The sequence below is a fragment of the Rhynchophorus ferrugineus genome, unplaced genomic scaffold (genome assembly GCF_030347505.1).
Source record: "Rhynchophorus ferrugineus isolate W39M unplaced genomic scaffold, kcgeb_rfMv2 rfM4, whole genome shotgun sequence".
Lineage (NCBI taxonomy): Eukaryota > Metazoa > Arthropoda > Insecta > Coleoptera > Curculionidae > Rhynchophorus > Rhynchophorus ferrugineus.
This window is the reverse complement of record NW_027472583.1, coordinates 46,938,142-46,957,820: the sequence shown is the minus strand read 5'-3', so window position 1 is coordinate 46,957,820 and position 19,679 is coordinate 46,938,142. Positions and strand designations below refer to the sequence as shown.

The window sequence follows — 19,679 nt, the reverse complement described above, 5'->3', positions numbered from 1 at the left end:
TGTTTTCAAGTTTAAATTCCTGTATTGAATGTACCAAAAGAGTGTTTGTAAAAATTTCTATTTCCAATAAATATTGCATATATCAAGTGCCAAGTGATAAGAGACTGTCAGTAAGCAAGTGTCATTATAAACGAATTGTTATTATGGACTGAAATATTAATAACTTTCTATATATCAGATTAAGTATCAAGTTATATGCATCTACACCTGCTCTAAACCATTGCTATTAAGATCTACATTTGCTTTTGGCGATTTTGTTTTAGCTTTTATGTTATTCTTGCTTCTGCATCAGCCCATTGCATTTGAGTTAACATTATTAGCATATTTCGCGTACATAACATGATTTAATTAGTAGATTAAGAAATTTGTGATTAATTTTATAACTCTGTAAAGTAACTTCTGTTTCTAATATGAGCATTTGCTCTACCGTACACTTTCTTATTTGTGGCAATAAAATTCTGACAGGATATGGATTAAATGATGTTTCAATTTGGTACCTTCGGTAATATCAAATATATTGAAATGTCCCCGACCTACCGTAGTAAAACACATTTTTGGCAAAGTTAGTTTTTTTTTATTCAACATAATCCCCTTCAAGCGCGATACACACTGATTATAGCATCCCTCCAACTTTTCGATACCATTTTTGTAGTACGATTTAACCTTTGCTTCAAAATAGGCCTCAGTTTCGTCGATCACCTCTTCATTAGACGAAAATTTCTTCCTAGCGAGCATTCTGTTGACATCTGAGAACAGGAAATAGTCGCTGGGGCTCAGATCATGAGAATAGGGTGGATGGGGAAGCAAGCGAAGCCCAGTTTATGAATTTTTGACACGGTGTATTGTCTTGGTGAAGCAGCATTTTCTTTTTCATCAAATGCGGTCGTTTTTCGGCGATTTCGTCCTTCAAACGGTCCAATAACGCCATGTAATAGTCGCTGTTGATGGCCCTTCCTTTTTCAAGGTAGTCAATGAAAATTATTCCATGCGCATCCCAAAATACAGAGGCCATAAACCTTGCCAACCGACTGTTGCGGTTAGCCAGCCAAATGTTCGTTGTTCTCACGTTTCAATGGTTGAAAATTTTTGTATTGAGTTTAGTAATTTCTTTCGTAAACTCGACCTTTTATTTTGGAAAAATATTACACTGTTATAATTCATTACAATTTGGCATATGATTCGGCAGTTGATTTCTCGGTCGAAAAGATTAGATATCGTTGAAGGTTTTGGATAAACAATGTTGGTTGGATTTTCTCAAAATTTCATTAGAAGGGAAGTGATCTTCAGCCAACCCATGTGTAGTCTATCCAAATAAATGAAAATGGAAAAGGGCTGGGACGGTTGGGATATATCTTTTAACAGTTTTTACAGTTTGTACGTAGATTATTTCTCATTTTTATCAATAGATATCGCTGATCAAAATACTTACAGGCCCTTATTATTTCCATGTGGTATTTCATGAATTTAATAATAATACTACGGTTTTATTCGGAAAGGCTTCTTTTATTTTTCTCTGCTTTCTGGTAGCATATGAATAATGAATATAAAAAATTCAATCAATCAAATAAGTAGTACTTAGAAATACCATAATTATAATTAAAATTCGTATACAAAATTAAATGAGATGCTGATACAACATCGGCAATACCTGAAAATTGTTAATACTGCCTTGTTTTTCTAGACAGCGGGTAATTTTTTGTGAACCTAATAAATATTCGTTAAAATCATTTGCAAATTAGTAAAATATTATTGGCTTTTAAGAAAGTTATAGTAATTTGATACTGATATAGTACAGCTGTAATTCTTCGCAGAATAGATTCGTAAAGTATCTGAATAGCGTTCAACCGAATGTTGTTCCATTGTGTACCAAAAAGCTCGTCAATTGCTTCAACGTTGTTGGAGATGGACATCTACCCCTCACTTTCTGCTCTAAAACTCTTCATAACGGTTAATTGAAGATGGTTGATGATATTTCAATGCTCCTCATACAGAGACTGAATCCATTTTGGCTGTGTGTATGGGCTTTATCATCTTTGAATATAGCAGAGTTTACAAGCAATATGCTAGTCGTAGTAAGAATTTCATCATTGAGAATGTTGATGTATTCAGTCGCAGTAATTCAATCAGTGAAGGGAATGAAAAGAGCACCTGAACATAACGATAGTACCGCCTAAATCATAACGGAATCTCATCCATTCTTGATTGTAGGAAGCAGGCAGTCCTGTTTGCAGACTTCTTTTGGGGTTCTTCGTACATAAACCCGACGGATTGTAGAAAACAATGTAAACGATGATTCATCGGACTATAGCACATTTGTCTACTCATGAAGCTTCAAGGTTCTATGTTCTTTGTTATTTTATCTATAATTTAACGCGATTTTCTTTGGTGCATGCCCTTCATACTGATAAAATATATTTAATAATATAGCACTTGAATAAATTCCACAAAAATGTATTCACCTGTGGATACTAATAAATTTATCAATTTATCGTTTTATTTACTTTAAGTGATGCTAAATATTCTCTAGAATCTAGAACTTATACGAAATATTTGTGTACACATAAACGAAGGTGAGTTAGCAATTAATGAAACTTAATATCAGCAATTTATACTATGCTCTTTTAAAATAATTGTTATTTTATCTATAATTTAACGCAATTTTCCTTCATTCATGCTTTTCATACTGATAAAATATATTTAGTAATATAGCACTGGTATAAATGGCTTCATTCGAGATACTTTTATAGGTCAAGTAGCTGTACCAGTCAATATAAATATTTAATTTGATTTTTAAATTGTAACTGATACCAATATTTACTTTTAAAGTATCGTTATTTACAAGAACCTACAATGTTTGTTACGTGAATCATGTGATATTAATAGGTACGAGGGATATGTGATAGTACGTCAATTAAGTCGCGTTTGTCGACGTTTCGTAACCGTTAAAGATCATATCTTCAGGGCGGGAGATCTGATACTCAAACTCTCCGGATCGGATTGTCACGTTTGAGTGATCAATCTATAATCTTTCTCATACTCTGCCTAATATTTAAAAAACCAGAGAATCTAAACTCAATGTTGTGGCTAGCATCCATCCACTATTCAACCAAAGTTGACTGGATTATTTGCTGATATTTTTATCCGTGTATTTATTATCCTCTTTCTTTTCCCAGGTGACCTTTTACATTACTATGACCTTTAGCGAATTTCTTTTAGTTATTGGTTAGGTGTTGATATATCTTCGTGTGCAATTGGAATATATTTTTGATATTGTATTAGTTTAGTACCCTTCCAGTGCGGTCTGTTTTTCTTTGAATTGCGAGTATTTTTAGTGAAATTCTTTCAATCAGAAAAAGATAATTCTCTTTCTCTTTCTCTGTAGATGATGAGTATTGAATATCATGCTGATTTGAAGATATTTTTATTAACATATTTCAAACTATATTTTAAGAAGAAACGGACAGTATATCGTATGAGGTTCAAAAAAGTTGTTATAATTATATTATATTAATAAAATAATAATTATATTATATAAACCATATAATGGCAACTTATATATAAATACATGATGATGTTACACATGATTATATAAACATATAAAACATGTTATTATATAAACACACGTTGAACTTAACTTAGACCTAGGGTATGCACTATATGGTTGTACAAAGAAATTTAATACCAATATGGTTCAAGCTTATTAAAACTATAAATGAGATAGATTCGGGAACATAAGAACGTTAATATACTGCAACTACTTGACTATATTAGATTAACCCGGAGGTTGAAGAGACCTCTACCAAAGTGAGTACATCCATCAAACGCTGGCTGGCTAAGATACAGTCTAAACACTTAGATTTAGACTTGAAGACCAGACCAATATTAAGGAACATTAATAGATAGTACTGATAGATATTATAAATAGATACTCGTGATAATACTTGTACAATGTGCCGTAAAAAATCTCTCAGACTGTATCCAGAAGACACGATTTTTTCTTTAAAAGAATGTGCTTTGGATATGATAAAGGCCCTGCAAATTAAAAAACTCAGAATGGGTAACTTCGTGTGGGTGATGGTATAACGTAGACTGAGATATCTGTCTGTATGTGCTGGTTTATTGTAAACCTGATTCTTATTTGACTGTTGAACCTTTGTCAGAATTAAATAATAACTAAGTATGATTCTCGATATTCATGATGAATTGGTTGCTGCTAATGGATAGTTCTGGTGCGTCAAAAACTGATTGAGTTTGTCCAGTCCGTGATTCTAAATGTCAAAGGTGTCGTCCACATGACTAAACCATTAGGATGTTTTAGTGGGGTGCTGACTAGAATATTAAGATAGATAGATAATTACTTGTTATTTTTCTGACTTTTCAAGAAGGAATTCTACATTAAAACTAAAAATCGCGTCCACGGGATTTATTTGACTAGTCATTATCTTGGTTATCTTAGTAAGATATTTAGCAAGTTAGAAACATCGGTGTTGTTGACAGCTGGATGAAGAGGGTTGAATTAGAATTTGAATTCGCCTTATGAATTTTAGCCTTCAAAGAGTTAGGGTTTTTACAAAATTTTTTTGGCAATACGCAATTTGGCAATATGTTCTTTTAGGTGAATCATTGAGATTTTCTTGATCCTTGAGATTGGGCCGCCTACTGTATTGTGTGTATATGTCTGTATTTTTGGTTTTGCGAATAAACTATAATCTTTAATTGCAGAAACTTTTTTTTAAAGAAGAGTATTTATAAACGTAAATAACAGTTAATTCGTATCAAGTGCCTCAAGAAGTATATGATAATTATTAATATTAATAAAAGAAAATCTATAGTGAATTGTTCTTAAAATTTAAGAACTGTATATTTAACCTCCAAAATAAGAGATGCGAAAGTGTAGGAAACATAGAAATGGAAATTTTCTCGCGCACCATATTTGTTGGACATTGTTCCTATCTTATATCACTTGAATATACTAAAATTTTGATAAGCGTTAATGATGGAAAAAGTAGTTATTCGCAATTAATAGACATAGATTAAATTTAAGTTCACTTCAATCTTGAAAAACTGAACTTCTTTGTACTTCCAACGCTTATTTTAAAATATGATGTATTTGTTGTTCATTTTTGAAGTAGTTAATTTATTGTGTCGCAGAAATCATACGATATTCGTATTTATATTGTCGATTAGCATCCGGAACGAATACCGCATATTGAAAATGTTAATATAACTAAGTCCTAAGTACGATATTATGGCTATTAATTATAACTAGTAAAGCATATATTTAAAACTGTCAATTTTATATAAAAATCTGCTTTTTTAAATTGGGAATAGTTAATAATTTCAACAAATGTTTTTTTTTTGAACCAAAAATAAGTTTGAGCGTTATCTTAAATATTTAAGGCGTATTTTCTATTGTTCATTGGACTAATATTTGAAAACTAAATTTACCTTTCATCATATGTGCAAATAAATTTCAGCAGTTTAGGAGAGATATTAAGTAAATGTAAATTAAGCTCTTTTTCAATATAGCTATTTTATTCGTTCGTAATAACCATATTTCTGTATAATATAATACTTGTAGGATATAAAGCAAACTATTAATTTTTAATATAACAAAACATGTCTGTAGACACGTAAGAAGACCCGCAGTTAATGAGAATAGGAAGATACAATGTTTTATTGTAGCAAATTTTCATCAGTTTCTCCAGTTTCCTTAATTTTAGTTTTATTTGGTATGTTTAAAGTTTATTGTTTCACATGTTCTGATTTTTGTTAAGCGTTAGATGTTGAGGTACAAAAACAATTACAAATATTTTAATTGTCAATTCACATATCATGCTATAGATAATTCGATTGTCCTCCTTTACCATCTTTTTCACTGCAGTAAAATGTTGTGTTATGTATGTTCAGCAATTAAAGCAGGTTTTTTTTGTGTACAAACGTGTTCGAATAGTTCCAACCGTAGATAGTAATGGTGTGAGATCCCCAGAGACCCATTAAAAACTTAAACTCAAAGTGGTACGGATTCATTACTTTCTTGAAGTCATGATAATTTACTATACGGAAGCTTTTTGTGACAATTCTATTTTTCTACTACGCTTAAGCAAAGAGATATTTTTTAAACACTATTTACATTATTTAATAAATAACCATTTGTTTTGCATGATTAACTAGATTTTTCTATTATAAATAATTGTAGCTTGACTATCATATTCGTCGTGCTCTAGGTGACATAATGTTAAACCGGTAAAACAGATATTGGAAGCGCTTCATTGGATTGTCCTTCGTAAGGATCTCATTCGTCATATTTACAACAATTTCTTCTTCTGTCTATTACGTATTTTTTGTTTAGGTTAATATGGTATTTGTATATATTTTTTTCACAATGGCATCAACCTGTTGTTAGTAACATGAAATGTTGTAAATTAACAGCAAGGAATGATAAAAATGGGGTTTAGAGAAACTGTGAAACTGAACTAAGTTGGACTGTTGCTAATAGCTAAATACTCCGGGATTAAATTTGGCCTATAATGACTTATTTTAGTTGCATAAATAACTTTATATCAATGGGCATTTTACAAAAAGAATTATTATCGAAATTTTCATCAACATCATTATTGCATAGCCGCTTCTTGTAGAGAGTTTCTACTTATGAACCATTTCGCTGCTGTTGGTGCAGCAGGACTTCTCAGAACATTCTTTGTTCATTGTGCCTTCTACTCAAAAGGTCACAGAAATCTATGCCGAATTCGTTCACCTTTCATTCAACAGATACGGTATAATGGTCTTATTCCAAAATATCCATGTGCTATCTAAATACACAAATTGAAATAATAAGCCTTCCTTGATTTTTGCTATATTTATATATTATAAGCTTTTAAAGATTGTATTCTTTTAAAAGTAATATCTGGAAGTTCCCTTTGAAATAATTGTACTAAATTATGTTTATATTGAAAAAAAAACACTCACTGTTTTATTCATTTCATCATATATTTGATCTCTCTGAGCTAACATCAAGCTAATCTTGATTCATCACCCGCTTCGTATGAGGACGGTTTCTCTTCGGTGAATCTAATATTGCAGTTGTCGTTTTTTGAGATATTTCAGTCACTGTGTCCATACTAATATTCAGTGCAGCTACCGCTGCTTGAAAATGCTTATCACCCTGAATTTTACTGGCTTCGGCATTTTCAATCATATTAATAATAAGTAACAATTTGAAATACATCAAATTAAGCGAAGCGTTAAAACAACGTTTGCCAGTTTAAAACTTAATAATGAACAATGCAAGAGGTCCTAACATCCGTATCAGGGACTATATCGGTATCATCAATGAACATCATATTGGTCAAGGAGTTTGTAGCAACATATTGAATTCAATGTCTGTTTTTAAACATTTTTCGTCCTTAGATTTAACCAATTATTTCGTACTCGCAGGCCTAAGAAGTTTAATAGCCTTTAGATGAATATGTTCAGCTCTAAAGCTGCCCAGAGTGAAGGCCAATGCATACAGTCAAAAGCAGAGTGACAATAAATAAAAGCGACAATGGCATGCTTTCCACATCTAATACGTTCCTTCATCAGCTGGCGTAGCTCTTATTCTTCTTGGATTATCTCCTCGCGTGTCCTTTGAAGTTTCATTTGTATGATTTTCGTAAACCCTTTCCTGTCAATAGAGAAGTGTCTTATACCTTTGTAGTTCTTACACTGTTTACTGTCGCCTTTTTTTCAGGATATGTACAATTATCGCTTTCTTCCATATGGGCGGTATTCTTTCCGATTGCCAAATTTGTGTAAGCAGCATGTGAAGCTGTTCAAATAATCCAAATTGTTAATTGAATTGATTTTCGATCAGTAAAGTATATCAACGTGTTTTAATCTTTTAACTTTTTTCGATATTCTCCATATATAAGTTTGATAAAAATTATTTCTGTCCTTTTTCTCTAATACTACATGTATCTAGTACCTAATACATATCGACTGAAGCCATACTATAGCATTTTTCCATAGAATTCATATTTTATTTCTTTACCTTCGAAAAGGAAAAAAATACATGGAAATTTCATCGAAGTTTGTATAGTGTTTATGATGATGGATGCTTTACGCGCTCGAGCTAACCTCAATGTTGGAATTGGTTTGCTTGTTTTGGTTCCGGAAATCTTAACGTTGAAAAGAAACTTAACCTTGGCCAATCGATCGAAAATTCAAACATGTTTCATCTCATGATATGGTTAAGAAATTAAAGATCGATCATAATATTATTTTAGACCGTTTATATAATACTACATATCAAAAGAAGCAAGCTTTAGTTACAAAAGAATTAACAGTGGAAATTTAGTTAACAGAGTTGTTGTCAATCGTTGTTAGAGGGAAACGAAATTGAGCCATTTTTGAAACGAATGAATGCAACGCATGGATTATGTACGACAATAATGTTCTAAAAAGATCTTGATCAAAACCTGGAAAAGCTTCACGACTGGTTATAGAATCGTATTGATTGATATTTGGAGGGATTAAAAGGAATGTTTCATCATGAGCTATTAAAACCTGATCAAACTGGAAACAACTGATGCAACTGAAGCAGACCATTAAAAAAGATCAGTTGTTTACCATCGCAACAATGTTGAGCTACCCATTTTTAGGGGCTTAGCAAAAAATCAGAGGGATTGGCTGGGAAGGTTTGATGCATTCTTAATGTAGTTTGGCTACAGAATATTCTCCTTATAAAGCAGACCTCTATAGAGACTTGTGAATATCATTTGATTAAATTTCGTTCCCAGAAATCCCAAAATTTTATAGTAATCGATATATGGTTTTAACGGGAGGGGGTAAAATACCCTCAAACAAAATAGTACATTTTAAATTAGTTTTTGTTCATTTTTATGAATAAATTTGCTTTGAAAGTCATGAAAAAAGCTAAAAAAAGTACTTACTATACTATATAAAATTAGTTTCATTCCTTTACATCTAATTTTAATTATCTTTCAGATGTTTGTTCGGTTATTTGTCGATGAGAATTTGGACCGGATGGTGCCGATCAGCAAGCAGCCCAAGGAGAAGATCCAGGCAATCATCGATTCTTGCACAAGGCAGTTTCCGGAGTTCGCCGAGCGTGCTCGCAAGAGGATACGGACGTATTTGAAATCCTGTAGGAGGAACAAAAGGGCCAGAGACCCGAATACCCCATGGGATGCGGTAAGTGTTCGTAATTACAGAAAAAAATTGCCTCTAGTTATATCTTTATATTGATTACTATTATATATATTTTTATCGAAATTAGATAAGATTTTGGGTACGCTTCACTTACTAACTTATCGTTTAATTAATTTATTGATTTAACACGAATATTTAACGTAGTATTATTTAATTAATATTTCTATGAATGAAATCTTTAGTTAGACATCAATTCTTATAGTCATAAAACACAATCAGTAATAATCATCATTTACAAGTTAAACCTATAAGAATAATATAACAATTAAATTCTTAAGTTTGTATTTAACAAATTTGTATCCTTTGTCAAACATAACATCATAGAGTACCTAAGAGGTCTATTGAAAAGTCCCCGGCCTACCATAGAAAAACACATTGTTTTGCAAATTTTTGTTTATTCAACATAATTCCCTTCAAGGGTGATACACTGATTATAGCGACCCTCCAACTTTTCGATACCATTTTTGTAGTTCGATTTGTCCTTTGATTCAAAATGGACCTCTGTTTCGGGAATTCTCTTCATTCGACGAAAATTTCTTCCCAGCGAGCATTCTTTTGAGATCTGAGAACAGGAAATAGTCGCTGGCGGCCTTTTTTCGGTGATTTCGTCGTTCAAGCGGTCCAGTAATTCTGTGTAATAGTCGCTGTTGACGGTCCTTCCTTTTTCAAGATAGTCATGAAAATTATTCCATGCGGATCCCAAAATACAGATGCCATAACCTTGCCACCCGACTGTTGCGTTTTCTCATACTTTGGAGCGGGTTCATCGTGTGTTTTCCACTTGGATGACTGTCGATTAAACTTCGAAGTGAAATGATAGAGCCATGTTACATCCTTTGTCACATATCGACGCAAAAACTCGGGTTTATTACGCTCAATAATCTTCAAATACTGCTCCGAATATCAACTCGTCGTTGTTTTTGGTCAAAAGTGAGCTCGCGCGGCACCCACTTTGCACAGAGCTTTCTCATACCCAGATATTCGTGAATCATATGATGTACACGTTCAGTTGATATCTTTAGAGTGTTTTCGATTTGATTTAATTTCAATTTATGGTCATTCAAACTCATTTTGTGAATTTTTTAATGTTTTCGTCTGTAACAACCTCTTTTGGGCGTCCACTGCGTTCAACATCTCCGGTGTTCATTTCACCACGTCTAAACTTAGCGTACTGATCCTTGATGGTTGATTTTCCTGGGACAGTGTTCGGAAAGTCGACATCAAGCCAATTTTTTGCTTCAACTGTATTTTTTCTTTTCCAAATGCAATATTAAAATAACAAGCGAAATTCCCTTTTTTATCAATTTTTTTCACAATAACAAAAGTTGCTTCACTTAAAATGCTATAATTCACAAACTAATGATCCGTCAGCTGTCAAATTTATACACGCATCTTTTGAGAGCTAGGGCTAACTAAAAACATATGGATTTAATTCTAGTAGCGCCATCTATGTGTCAGATCGGGTCCAGATAAACACTCGTTGGTAAAAGGACACTTTAAAATACACTAAAAAAGATGTACAGAAATTGCATGGCGTTTGCGCGGTGATGAGCTGTAATTTTGTTCTATCGATTTACGCATTATTTAAGTATTGTTTCAAATATATCTCTAGTTATAGGGATCCTTAGGCCTCCATGCAAGTCAGCAATATACTAAGGTCTAATATATATATATATATATATATATATATATATATATATATATATATATATATATATATATATATATATATATATATATATATAAATGTATAAAATGTCAATTTGATTTCAATTGTTATTCCTAAATATTTGGCATAACTTTTTAATACTTGAAGACTAATGGATCTTCCATATATAGCAAACGCTCTATATACAAGATAGCGCTATATTCGCTTATATAGATTTTGAGACTTTTAGCATACTTCATGATATAGTTCGGACTGTAGAGCTATATACCGTGAGAATTAATGTGCTATTATCTACTTAGAGCAAGTGCAGGTGCTCAAGTTTTTGAGATCAATAGTACAGGAGAAGAAATCAGAAAAAATCATCTTCTGCCAAAATAATAAGCCGATTCGGCTAAGTTGTTTTTTACGTGTATCTCCAAATTGTATTATAAATGAAGTCGTTAGTTTAAGATGCCACAATCAATACAGTTGAGGTATAAATTCAAAAATTCAGGTTTTAATAGTTTGGGCATGTCTGTCGAATGAAAAGTGAATGAATTCGTCACATATTTCTAAAGTAAAATTGACCATCGTTGGTCCAATATTGATGAATATTTCTTTCATGTCAGCAATATACCAGAGCTGTGATATAATAACTAATAAAGGACGTTACATTGACTTACTAGAATGTAATATAAATAAACATGTCTTTTTTTTAATATTTTAAAGTCACCGATAGTTTATCAGGACTGGATTCACAGTTTAACGTGGGCTTCGAACCACGATCCTCCTCATTAAGTCTACCGACTGGCGAGTGACCAACTTAAAAATCATCTCAGAAGACATCCGGTCTTACCCAGCCTGGCTACAGGCATGACTGGGATCATTTTCCTTGTCGGATTTTGCACTCTTGCCTAGAGCAATCACAAATATTAAACAATCACAAACATAAATTTACGACCATGCAGCAGGATTCGAACCCGCGACTATCGCAACAATAAGAGGACCGTCCTGCCACTGCGTCAACCTAGCCGGTAGTATGTCTTTCTGTTGATTTTAATAAAGGGAATTGGCATCATCTTGTTATTAGTAAATCAGCTCAATTTTTTTTAGGGTTATGGTGTTAAATTAAACGTTATTTGTTATATAAGAGTTTTGTTTTGTTTATAAGAGATACCTGAAAAATGTTTGGGACAGTGATAGTATCAGAGTTGCACCCTTTTCGTTTCCGGTGCTCTTGTCCCCGTCATTCATTAACCGCAGGAAACAATTCGAACACAGTAGCATATTAAGTTCTATGTTTGAGTTATATTAGATGTATTCAGGTTTTAAAAATCACATCAAATATTACACATTTTTGGTAAAAGTATAACAAATAAGGTGTTAAATTAAGTATTATAAAATTTCGACTTTTAGTTAAAAACAAAATATGACGAATACTCATATTGATTTCCACCAAAAAGGAATCTTTACTTTTTAATCCTCCATATTCTATGGGCTTTTCCTTAATTAAGCGACTTCTCGCATGGTCTACCTTGGTGATTGATTTCTGGGTCATAGTAGTCATCAGTGTTCAAAACGTGGCCTTAATGCCATCTGGAGATATAGAATTCTGAAAAATATTTACCCATTTCATTTTATTGAGTTTCATTGGAGATTTTGATATTTTTGATGATTATTGTTCTTGATTATTTCTTGACATCTTCGACTAAGATTTATATGGTTCTTGTTAACATGAACATTTGAAGGTGTTTTTGAGAATTCTCGACATGGTTCTTCTTGATTGGTAGCTAAATTGTCGGCGTACTTGAGTAAGTCGTAGGTTGCTTGAAGAGATAACTGGCGAATATGGCATATGGGGTAGAATTTCGTAGTTTAACTCATTTAATTCTTGAAGACTTGCTTTGCGATATATGTCTATTGTTGTTTCCTTTATATATCCATTGCGTTTGTTGAATATGAAGTGTGATTTTGATCTTGATTTATCAACGGGCAATATACTGGAGTTTTCGGTATGTTTCAGTATATTTCTGACAATATTTTTTATTGTAATCATTTTAGGTTAAATAACTTAGATTTTGTTACAAAGATGCAAAGTAACAGCAATTTTTCCCTGTAGCCGAGATGTGTTTTGTTCTATGTTTGATTACATAGATATTTCCTTTAAATGTTCCCATTTTTTTAAATTTCTACTTTAAGCTTTTAACGAGTATAGCGCAAATTCACCTTAAAGGCCTAAAAATTATCTTCATCAACAGAAAAATTTTCTCTACCATGAAGACCTAATACCATATCGGTTGTAGTTTGACAATAAAACATCCATAGTATACATGAAAATATAGTAAAACAAAGTTTCAAAATAATATACACCATTCAACATTTACTATTTTTAATAAAAACATACTGATATATTGAAAACGTGGTCATTCATTATTTTTCAATATGTTAACTTCTGTAATCTTAAATTCTTACAGTATATATATATATATATATATATATATATATATATATATATATATATATATATATATATATATAAATTTTTTAATGTCACCGCTACTGTTATCATTGATCACCCGATAAAATAATAATAGTATTACTGAATAGCTTCTGTGGGAATTATTTTTATACGTCTAATGCATCTGATATAGTATTATGAATAGTTTTGTTATGACATTGTCTTTTGTTCGCAGTCAAGGCCTACGCCCGCACATTTGACGTCGGTGCAGGCTGAGCAAATTTTAGCGACAGCATGCGAGAACGAGAGCCATAACGCGAAGAGAATGAGGCTAGGTCTGGAACCTGTCAGCCAGCCTATGCCTGTCGTACCTGGCGTCCAGGTAGGAAACGTACGTCAACTACGAATCGAGATATTGAGCTTTTGTCGTCTTGTTTTCAGCCAACTGATACAACCGCGGCCATAACTAGATCCCTAGACTTTCCCAATAGTACAAAACTAGAGAACGATATATCGACGACTTTCCCATCGACAACAGCGCCCTCTACCACCCCGAATTCGACGACCAAAGGCTCCATAACCACCGACATTAAAACATCATTAAGGTAAATTAAATATACCTTCAGAATCCACGCAATATACTGTAACATTTTTTTACAGTACATCCAACAATTTGGGTGTCGCTACTATAAATGGCGTGGGATCAAATTCCACCGGTTCCACACCGACAGCAATGTATCGACCCAATTTCTCCCAAGCGTTTCAGAGAGCAGGACCGTATCCCCTATTTCCCGGACCCCCCTTCGGAGCAGCCGGACTCTTAACTACCGGTAAAGAATTTAATTTTTGTAAAACCAATTCGATTTTTATTACATTATTTTTTAATATTAGGACCTGCCGACTTGAGTCTCAAGCAGAAGCCTCTCGTTAACCACAAGCTGAACACAGGCGAAATGGCGGCTGTAAGGCAGTTAATAACCGGCTATAGGGAATCGGCAGCTTTCCTGTTGAGGTCCGCTGACGAGCTGGAGCAGCTTCTGTTGCAGCAACAGTAAGGAGCAGAAATGAATCTCTAGAAGAGCGATTATTTATGAATTTTATCTTACCAAAGACGAAGATATGAAAGAAACTATTTATTTATTTGATGAAGGAAAATAAATACAGGAAAATAATGAGTACTTACTCATTCATATTGGGTGTGAATTGACTAGTTAAGACTATATATTTTATAAAAAAAATGAATGTTTTTAATGTATGTAGTTTTCTTTTATTGCATAGATTTTACTATTAATGATTATTTATATTGAATATATTTAATAAATTCCTGTGATTATCCCGTAGTTGTGTACCTTGTTACAATTTTATTTAAAAATGCAGGGCTATTTTCAGATATATGATAATATTTCATCACAGTTACTTACTGAATAAATATTTGTATTATTTGTGATTATTACGAAAGTGATTATTAAATATGAAATACTTCTAAATCGTTGAAATATTATGCCATTTATTTGGATTAGCTCTGCAAAAACAGTGCACCATCTAAACACTTCCTTCTCCAATAAAGAATTCCCAATTCTTTCCCTTGTATATACAGTATCTGGTAAATGTATTTTTGTCTTCAAATCCACTGCCAGAAATTATTTACTAGTGATAATAAAGAATGTACCTATATGAACTCAAATTAGTTTGATTTTTTATAAAATTTAGTTTCCTCATGGGTTTTTGGATCTAGACAAATATAATAGAAATTCAACAACTTTTTGCTACTAATTCTTTAGAAATTTAAAAAATTATTTGACTTGTTTTTTTATATATGTATTTTGAAGACTCCTTTCTTTAAAGGGGTTTATCTGGACTGGACCTACAGTTTAACGTGGGCTTCGAACCACGGTCCTCGGCATTAAGCCTACTGACTGGCATTATTGTTGGTTTTCAGTTTAATTTAATTAATTGAAATAAAATAAAAACCTTTACCATTTCAATGTGAAATATTGTTTCGCTTACAATATTGGGGTAAAATAATTAAAGTAAATAAATTTAATTTTATTTGTTTTATTCTTAATTATCTTTGGTTTTGCAATTTAAGTATAAAAATCTATAGTTTTATTAAGCGTTCAATGTTTATTAATTAATGTATCTTCTTATATTCCTAAATATTTAATGCCTAAAGACAATGCATATTTCTCTCAAATTATATTATTGATTGTGTTATTTTACTGATAACTGTTTTAAAGGAATAGTTTATTTATTCCAAATTTATTTTATATCCTTCGCTATTTCGTCATAAATATTGCTATAAGGCCAATATGGAAGAATACATTTAAAAGTTATATATTTTTTAAAATTTGGTTTATGCCTTAAACATGTTTCCTTTTGCTAACGCAATCATTAAAAACAAACACCTTTATATAACATTCAATGTTTATTAATTATTGTACCTTATAATATACCTAAGTATATTCAGTTTGTTGTACCCAGCTAAAATACCAGCACTCATTAATGATTACAACACTTAAAGATTTTTAATTAATATAAATATATTGATTCTAAATTGACTGAGTATTATTAATAACTTAATTGAACTAAATAAAATACCGTCACTATTTCGTCATGAAATAATTTTGATGACAATATGATTGAATATATTTTAAAATTTATAATTAACATAAAAGCTTGATTGAGCTAAAATAGCAGAAGTGTAAGTTTATAGTCCTGCCTCCTTTTTAATTATAAAGCTGGAACAGACTAAAATTAAAAGTTTAGTTCACCATTTGGTAAAGAAACATATCTTCATGACAATTTGGAGGATTAACATTTTTAAAAAGCCAGTAATTTTATCGCTTAAAATTCTAAATTATTAAAAAGTTCATTCGCCATTTCATCTTGAAATGTTTTCTTTTTGAAAATATGGTGGAGCCATTTAAAAGTTATATTAGTAAATTGGAACAAAATATAGAAGAATAATACAATATATTTTTAAAAGTTCCTCCACCATTTTGTCATAAAATTACCTTTTGTCGACAATTTGGAGGTATACATTTTAAAAGTTAATAGTTTTATTAGTTTATATTTTAAATTACTAAAATTAAAAACAGTCTTTCATCGCCTTGTCTTGAAATACTGCTTTATTGTGAATGTGGTGGGGTATTTTTGAAGTAATTTTATTTAATTTTTATTAGAAGATCATTTTCATAGATTAGATTTACTTAGAATATGATCGATGGTCAATAGATCACAGGTTCGAATTTACCTCAGATTTTTCGTAAATTTTGGTAAAACTATGCTCCGCCCAGCCGGTGGATTCTAGAAGCATTATGTTGGAGGTCGAGTATGTGCAGTTGCACCACCGGAAGGTTGCGTTTCTCTGGCGAAGTTTCAAAATGATGATACATTCCTTAATGTCTTCCTTAAGATGCATTTCTTCGTAGTGCTTTTTTGTCTTTCTTATTACAATTGCATTGTCGCCTCTAGCCTTGTTAGCCGGATGTAAGGCACAATATGTTTTGTAGCCTATTATTTTAAGGAAAGATTGTTCTATCAGGTGCTTTTCAAATATAATAGTGAGATATTTCATGAGCATTTAGTTATGAAAAAGATTAACTCACTTTATACACTGCATAATTTGACAAAAATTACCTCAATCTGTGTGGAAAAAGTGTTACGAAATTAATAAAGAAGATAATAAATTACTGTCTTTTTATTTTTAGATCTTGGTGTTTTATGTGTTATCTTTTGTCCGTACAGTTGTCATGTTCTTTTTGTGCACTCATTCTGTTTCTCCTATGTGCACTTACAAGTCACCTGTTACGAGGGATAACGGAGAGTCATTATCAGTTTCCCTAATAGATGTCGCTAGGCTCAAGTATGTTTAGGAATGTTCGTTGGGTCGGTCAGTCGGTCGAAATGTGTGGCTGCCGCTACGATTATTTGTCAGAACACTCACTACTATTTTTGGAAAGAATTTGCACGAGAATTGAAAACACTGGTTGAAGAAATACTGTTTATTTTTATATTAAATTATACATGTGGTCAACGGGAAAATTGACAGGATATTAGGTTAGGTAGAGGAAGTACGGTACTGCTGTGGAAGTGGTACTATTAGAAAGGGGTTGGAGAAAATAAAAGAGAACGAGATGTCGTCGTGATGGTCTTTTATCGCCTGGAACTGCATGGTACCAATCCACCGGCGTTGCCAACCTTTGTACTTGCTGGTGGTGAATTCGTGGTGACCTAAAGGGTCGTGGCGGTTGCCACATATGTTTAGGAATGTTTGTCTGGTCAGTCGGTCGAAATGTGCGACTATTTGTCCGAACACTCACTACTATTTTTGGAAAGGAATTTGCACGAGAACTGAAAACACTGGTTGAAGAAATACTGTTTATTTTTATATTAAATTATACATGTGGTCGACGGGAAAATTGACAGGATATTAGGTTAGGTAGAGGAAGTACGGTAGTGCTGTGGAAGTGGTACTATTGGAAAGGGGTTGGAGAAAATAAAAGAGAACGAGATGTCGTCGTGATGGTCTTTTATCGCCTGGAACTGCATGGTACCAATCCACCCGCGTTGCCAACCTTTGTACTTGCTGGTGGTGAATTCGTGGTGGCCTAAAGGGTCGTGGCGGTTGCCACATAAGAAATACTGTTTATTTTTATATTAAATTATACATGTGGTCGACGGGAAAATTGACAGGATATTAGGTTAGGTAGAGGATGTACGGTAGTGCTGTGGAAGTGGTACTATTAGAAAGGGGTTGGAGAAAATAAAAGAGAACGAGATGTCGTCGTGATGGTCTTTTATCGCCTGGAACTGCATGGTACCAATCCACCGGCGTTGCCAACCTTTGTACTTGCTGGTGGTGAATTCGTGGTGGCCTAAAGGGTCGTGGCGATTGCCACATATGTTTAGGAATGTTCGTCTGGTCAGTCGGTCGAAATGTGCGACTATTTGTCCGAACACTCACTACTATTTTTGGAAAGGAATTTGCACGAGAACTGAAAACACTGATTGAAGAAATACTTTTTTATTTCTATGTTAAATTGATACATGTAGTCGATGGGGGATTTGACAGGATATTAGGTTATGTAAAGGAAGTACGGTAGCGGTGTGGAAGCTGTTACAAGGGAGTGGAGAAAAGAAAAGGGAGCGAGACATCGTCGTTGTGGTCTTTTATAGCTTGGAACTGCATGGTACCAATCCACCGGCGTTTGCCAACCTTTGAACTTGTTGTACGTGAGTGCCTGGTGGCCTAAAGGGTGGTGGCGGTCGCCACATATACTATGTTATTATTTGACACATATGCCATTTTATTCTACCGACATGAAGCTTCAAAGCTATACATATTATATATTGTGAAAGTGGCACCGTCATATATTAACCTCTCTGAAAATTCCAAGTTTCTTGCTTGAAAATGTGCATGTGTGGCATATATTGCTTTAGTTAATTAATAGAAAGTAAAAAGTCGTTGAGTGTTATCGTTTGCTGGTAGAAACTTACGGTGGGCGTACTCTAGCTTTAGGAACATGTGAGGTGTAATTTCAGACATTTAAAAGGGGTCATGCCGATGTGCAAATCATAGAACTTTCTGGTAGATGGAAAAAGTTTGTAGATGCAAAACTAAAAGTGTTATTATATTAACACCCAGCCTAAACTGAAACAATTAGCCTGAAGTGTTAAATGTGGAAAAATGATTAGCGGTCCATTACGAGCAAGGAGGAAAATCCAAAAGGTGGAAAGATGGGTGCCACATCAACTGAATGACAGGCAAATGGAAAATCGAATAAGCATCTGTGATATGCTTTTTCAAAGGTATAATTGGAAGTCATTTCTGCAGCGAACAGTGACGGGTGATGAAAAGTGGATTTATTTTGAAAACCTTCAGCACAAAACACATAGTTGGCACCTGGAGAAGCCGGCCGATCGACTTCAAGACCAAGTCGTTTTGGTTGCAAAACGATGGTCTGTGTTTGGTGGGACCAAAGTGGCGTGGTATATTATAAACTGTTGAAACCTGGTGAAACAGTAAATAGTGATCACCACCGACAACAAATGATAAATTTAAACCAAGCATTGATCGAAAAACGTCCAGAATAGACCCGAAGATACGGTAAAATGATTTTGCAGCACGGTAACGCACCGTATCAAGTAAAACAGGAAACGTTAAAAGTATTTGGATTGGACATATTATTGCACCTGCCGTACTCTCCAGACCTTGTCCCGTCTGAGTACTATCAACTTTTCGCATCAATAGGGAATGTGCCCGTAAAGAAGTATTTTGCCAATTTCGAAGAAGTTAAAAGTGGCTAGATAAAAGGTTTTGGTTAAGGAACAAACAGTTTTTTTGGATGGCATCCATAA

At 33.1% G+C, this 19,679-nt stretch overlaps 1 protein-coding gene across 2 annotated transcripts in view; it reads left to right on the top strand.

The window, feature by feature from the left end:
* The window catches only part of LOC143196535 (nucleolar protein 4), a 121,639-nt gene extending 106,639 nt beyond the window's left edge, over positions 1 to 15,000 (top strand). For both annotated transcript variants that reach the window (XM_076404279.1, XM_076404278.1), the window contains 5 exons: positions 8,989 to 9,195; positions 13,555 to 13,701; positions 13,761 to 13,924; positions 13,980 to 14,149; positions 14,211 to 15,000. In XM_076404279.1, coding sequence (XP_076260394.1) covers positions 8,989 to 9,195; positions 13,555 to 13,701; positions 13,761 to 13,924; positions 13,980 to 14,149; positions 14,211 to 14,374 — 852 coding nt within the window. In that variant the 3' untranslated portion in view covers positions 14,375 to 15,000. The remainder of the gene's footprint in view (positions 1 to 8,988; positions 9,196 to 13,554; positions 13,702 to 13,760; positions 13,925 to 13,979; positions 14,150 to 14,210) is intronic.
* Positions 15,001 to 19,679: the final 4,679 nt, after the last annotated feature.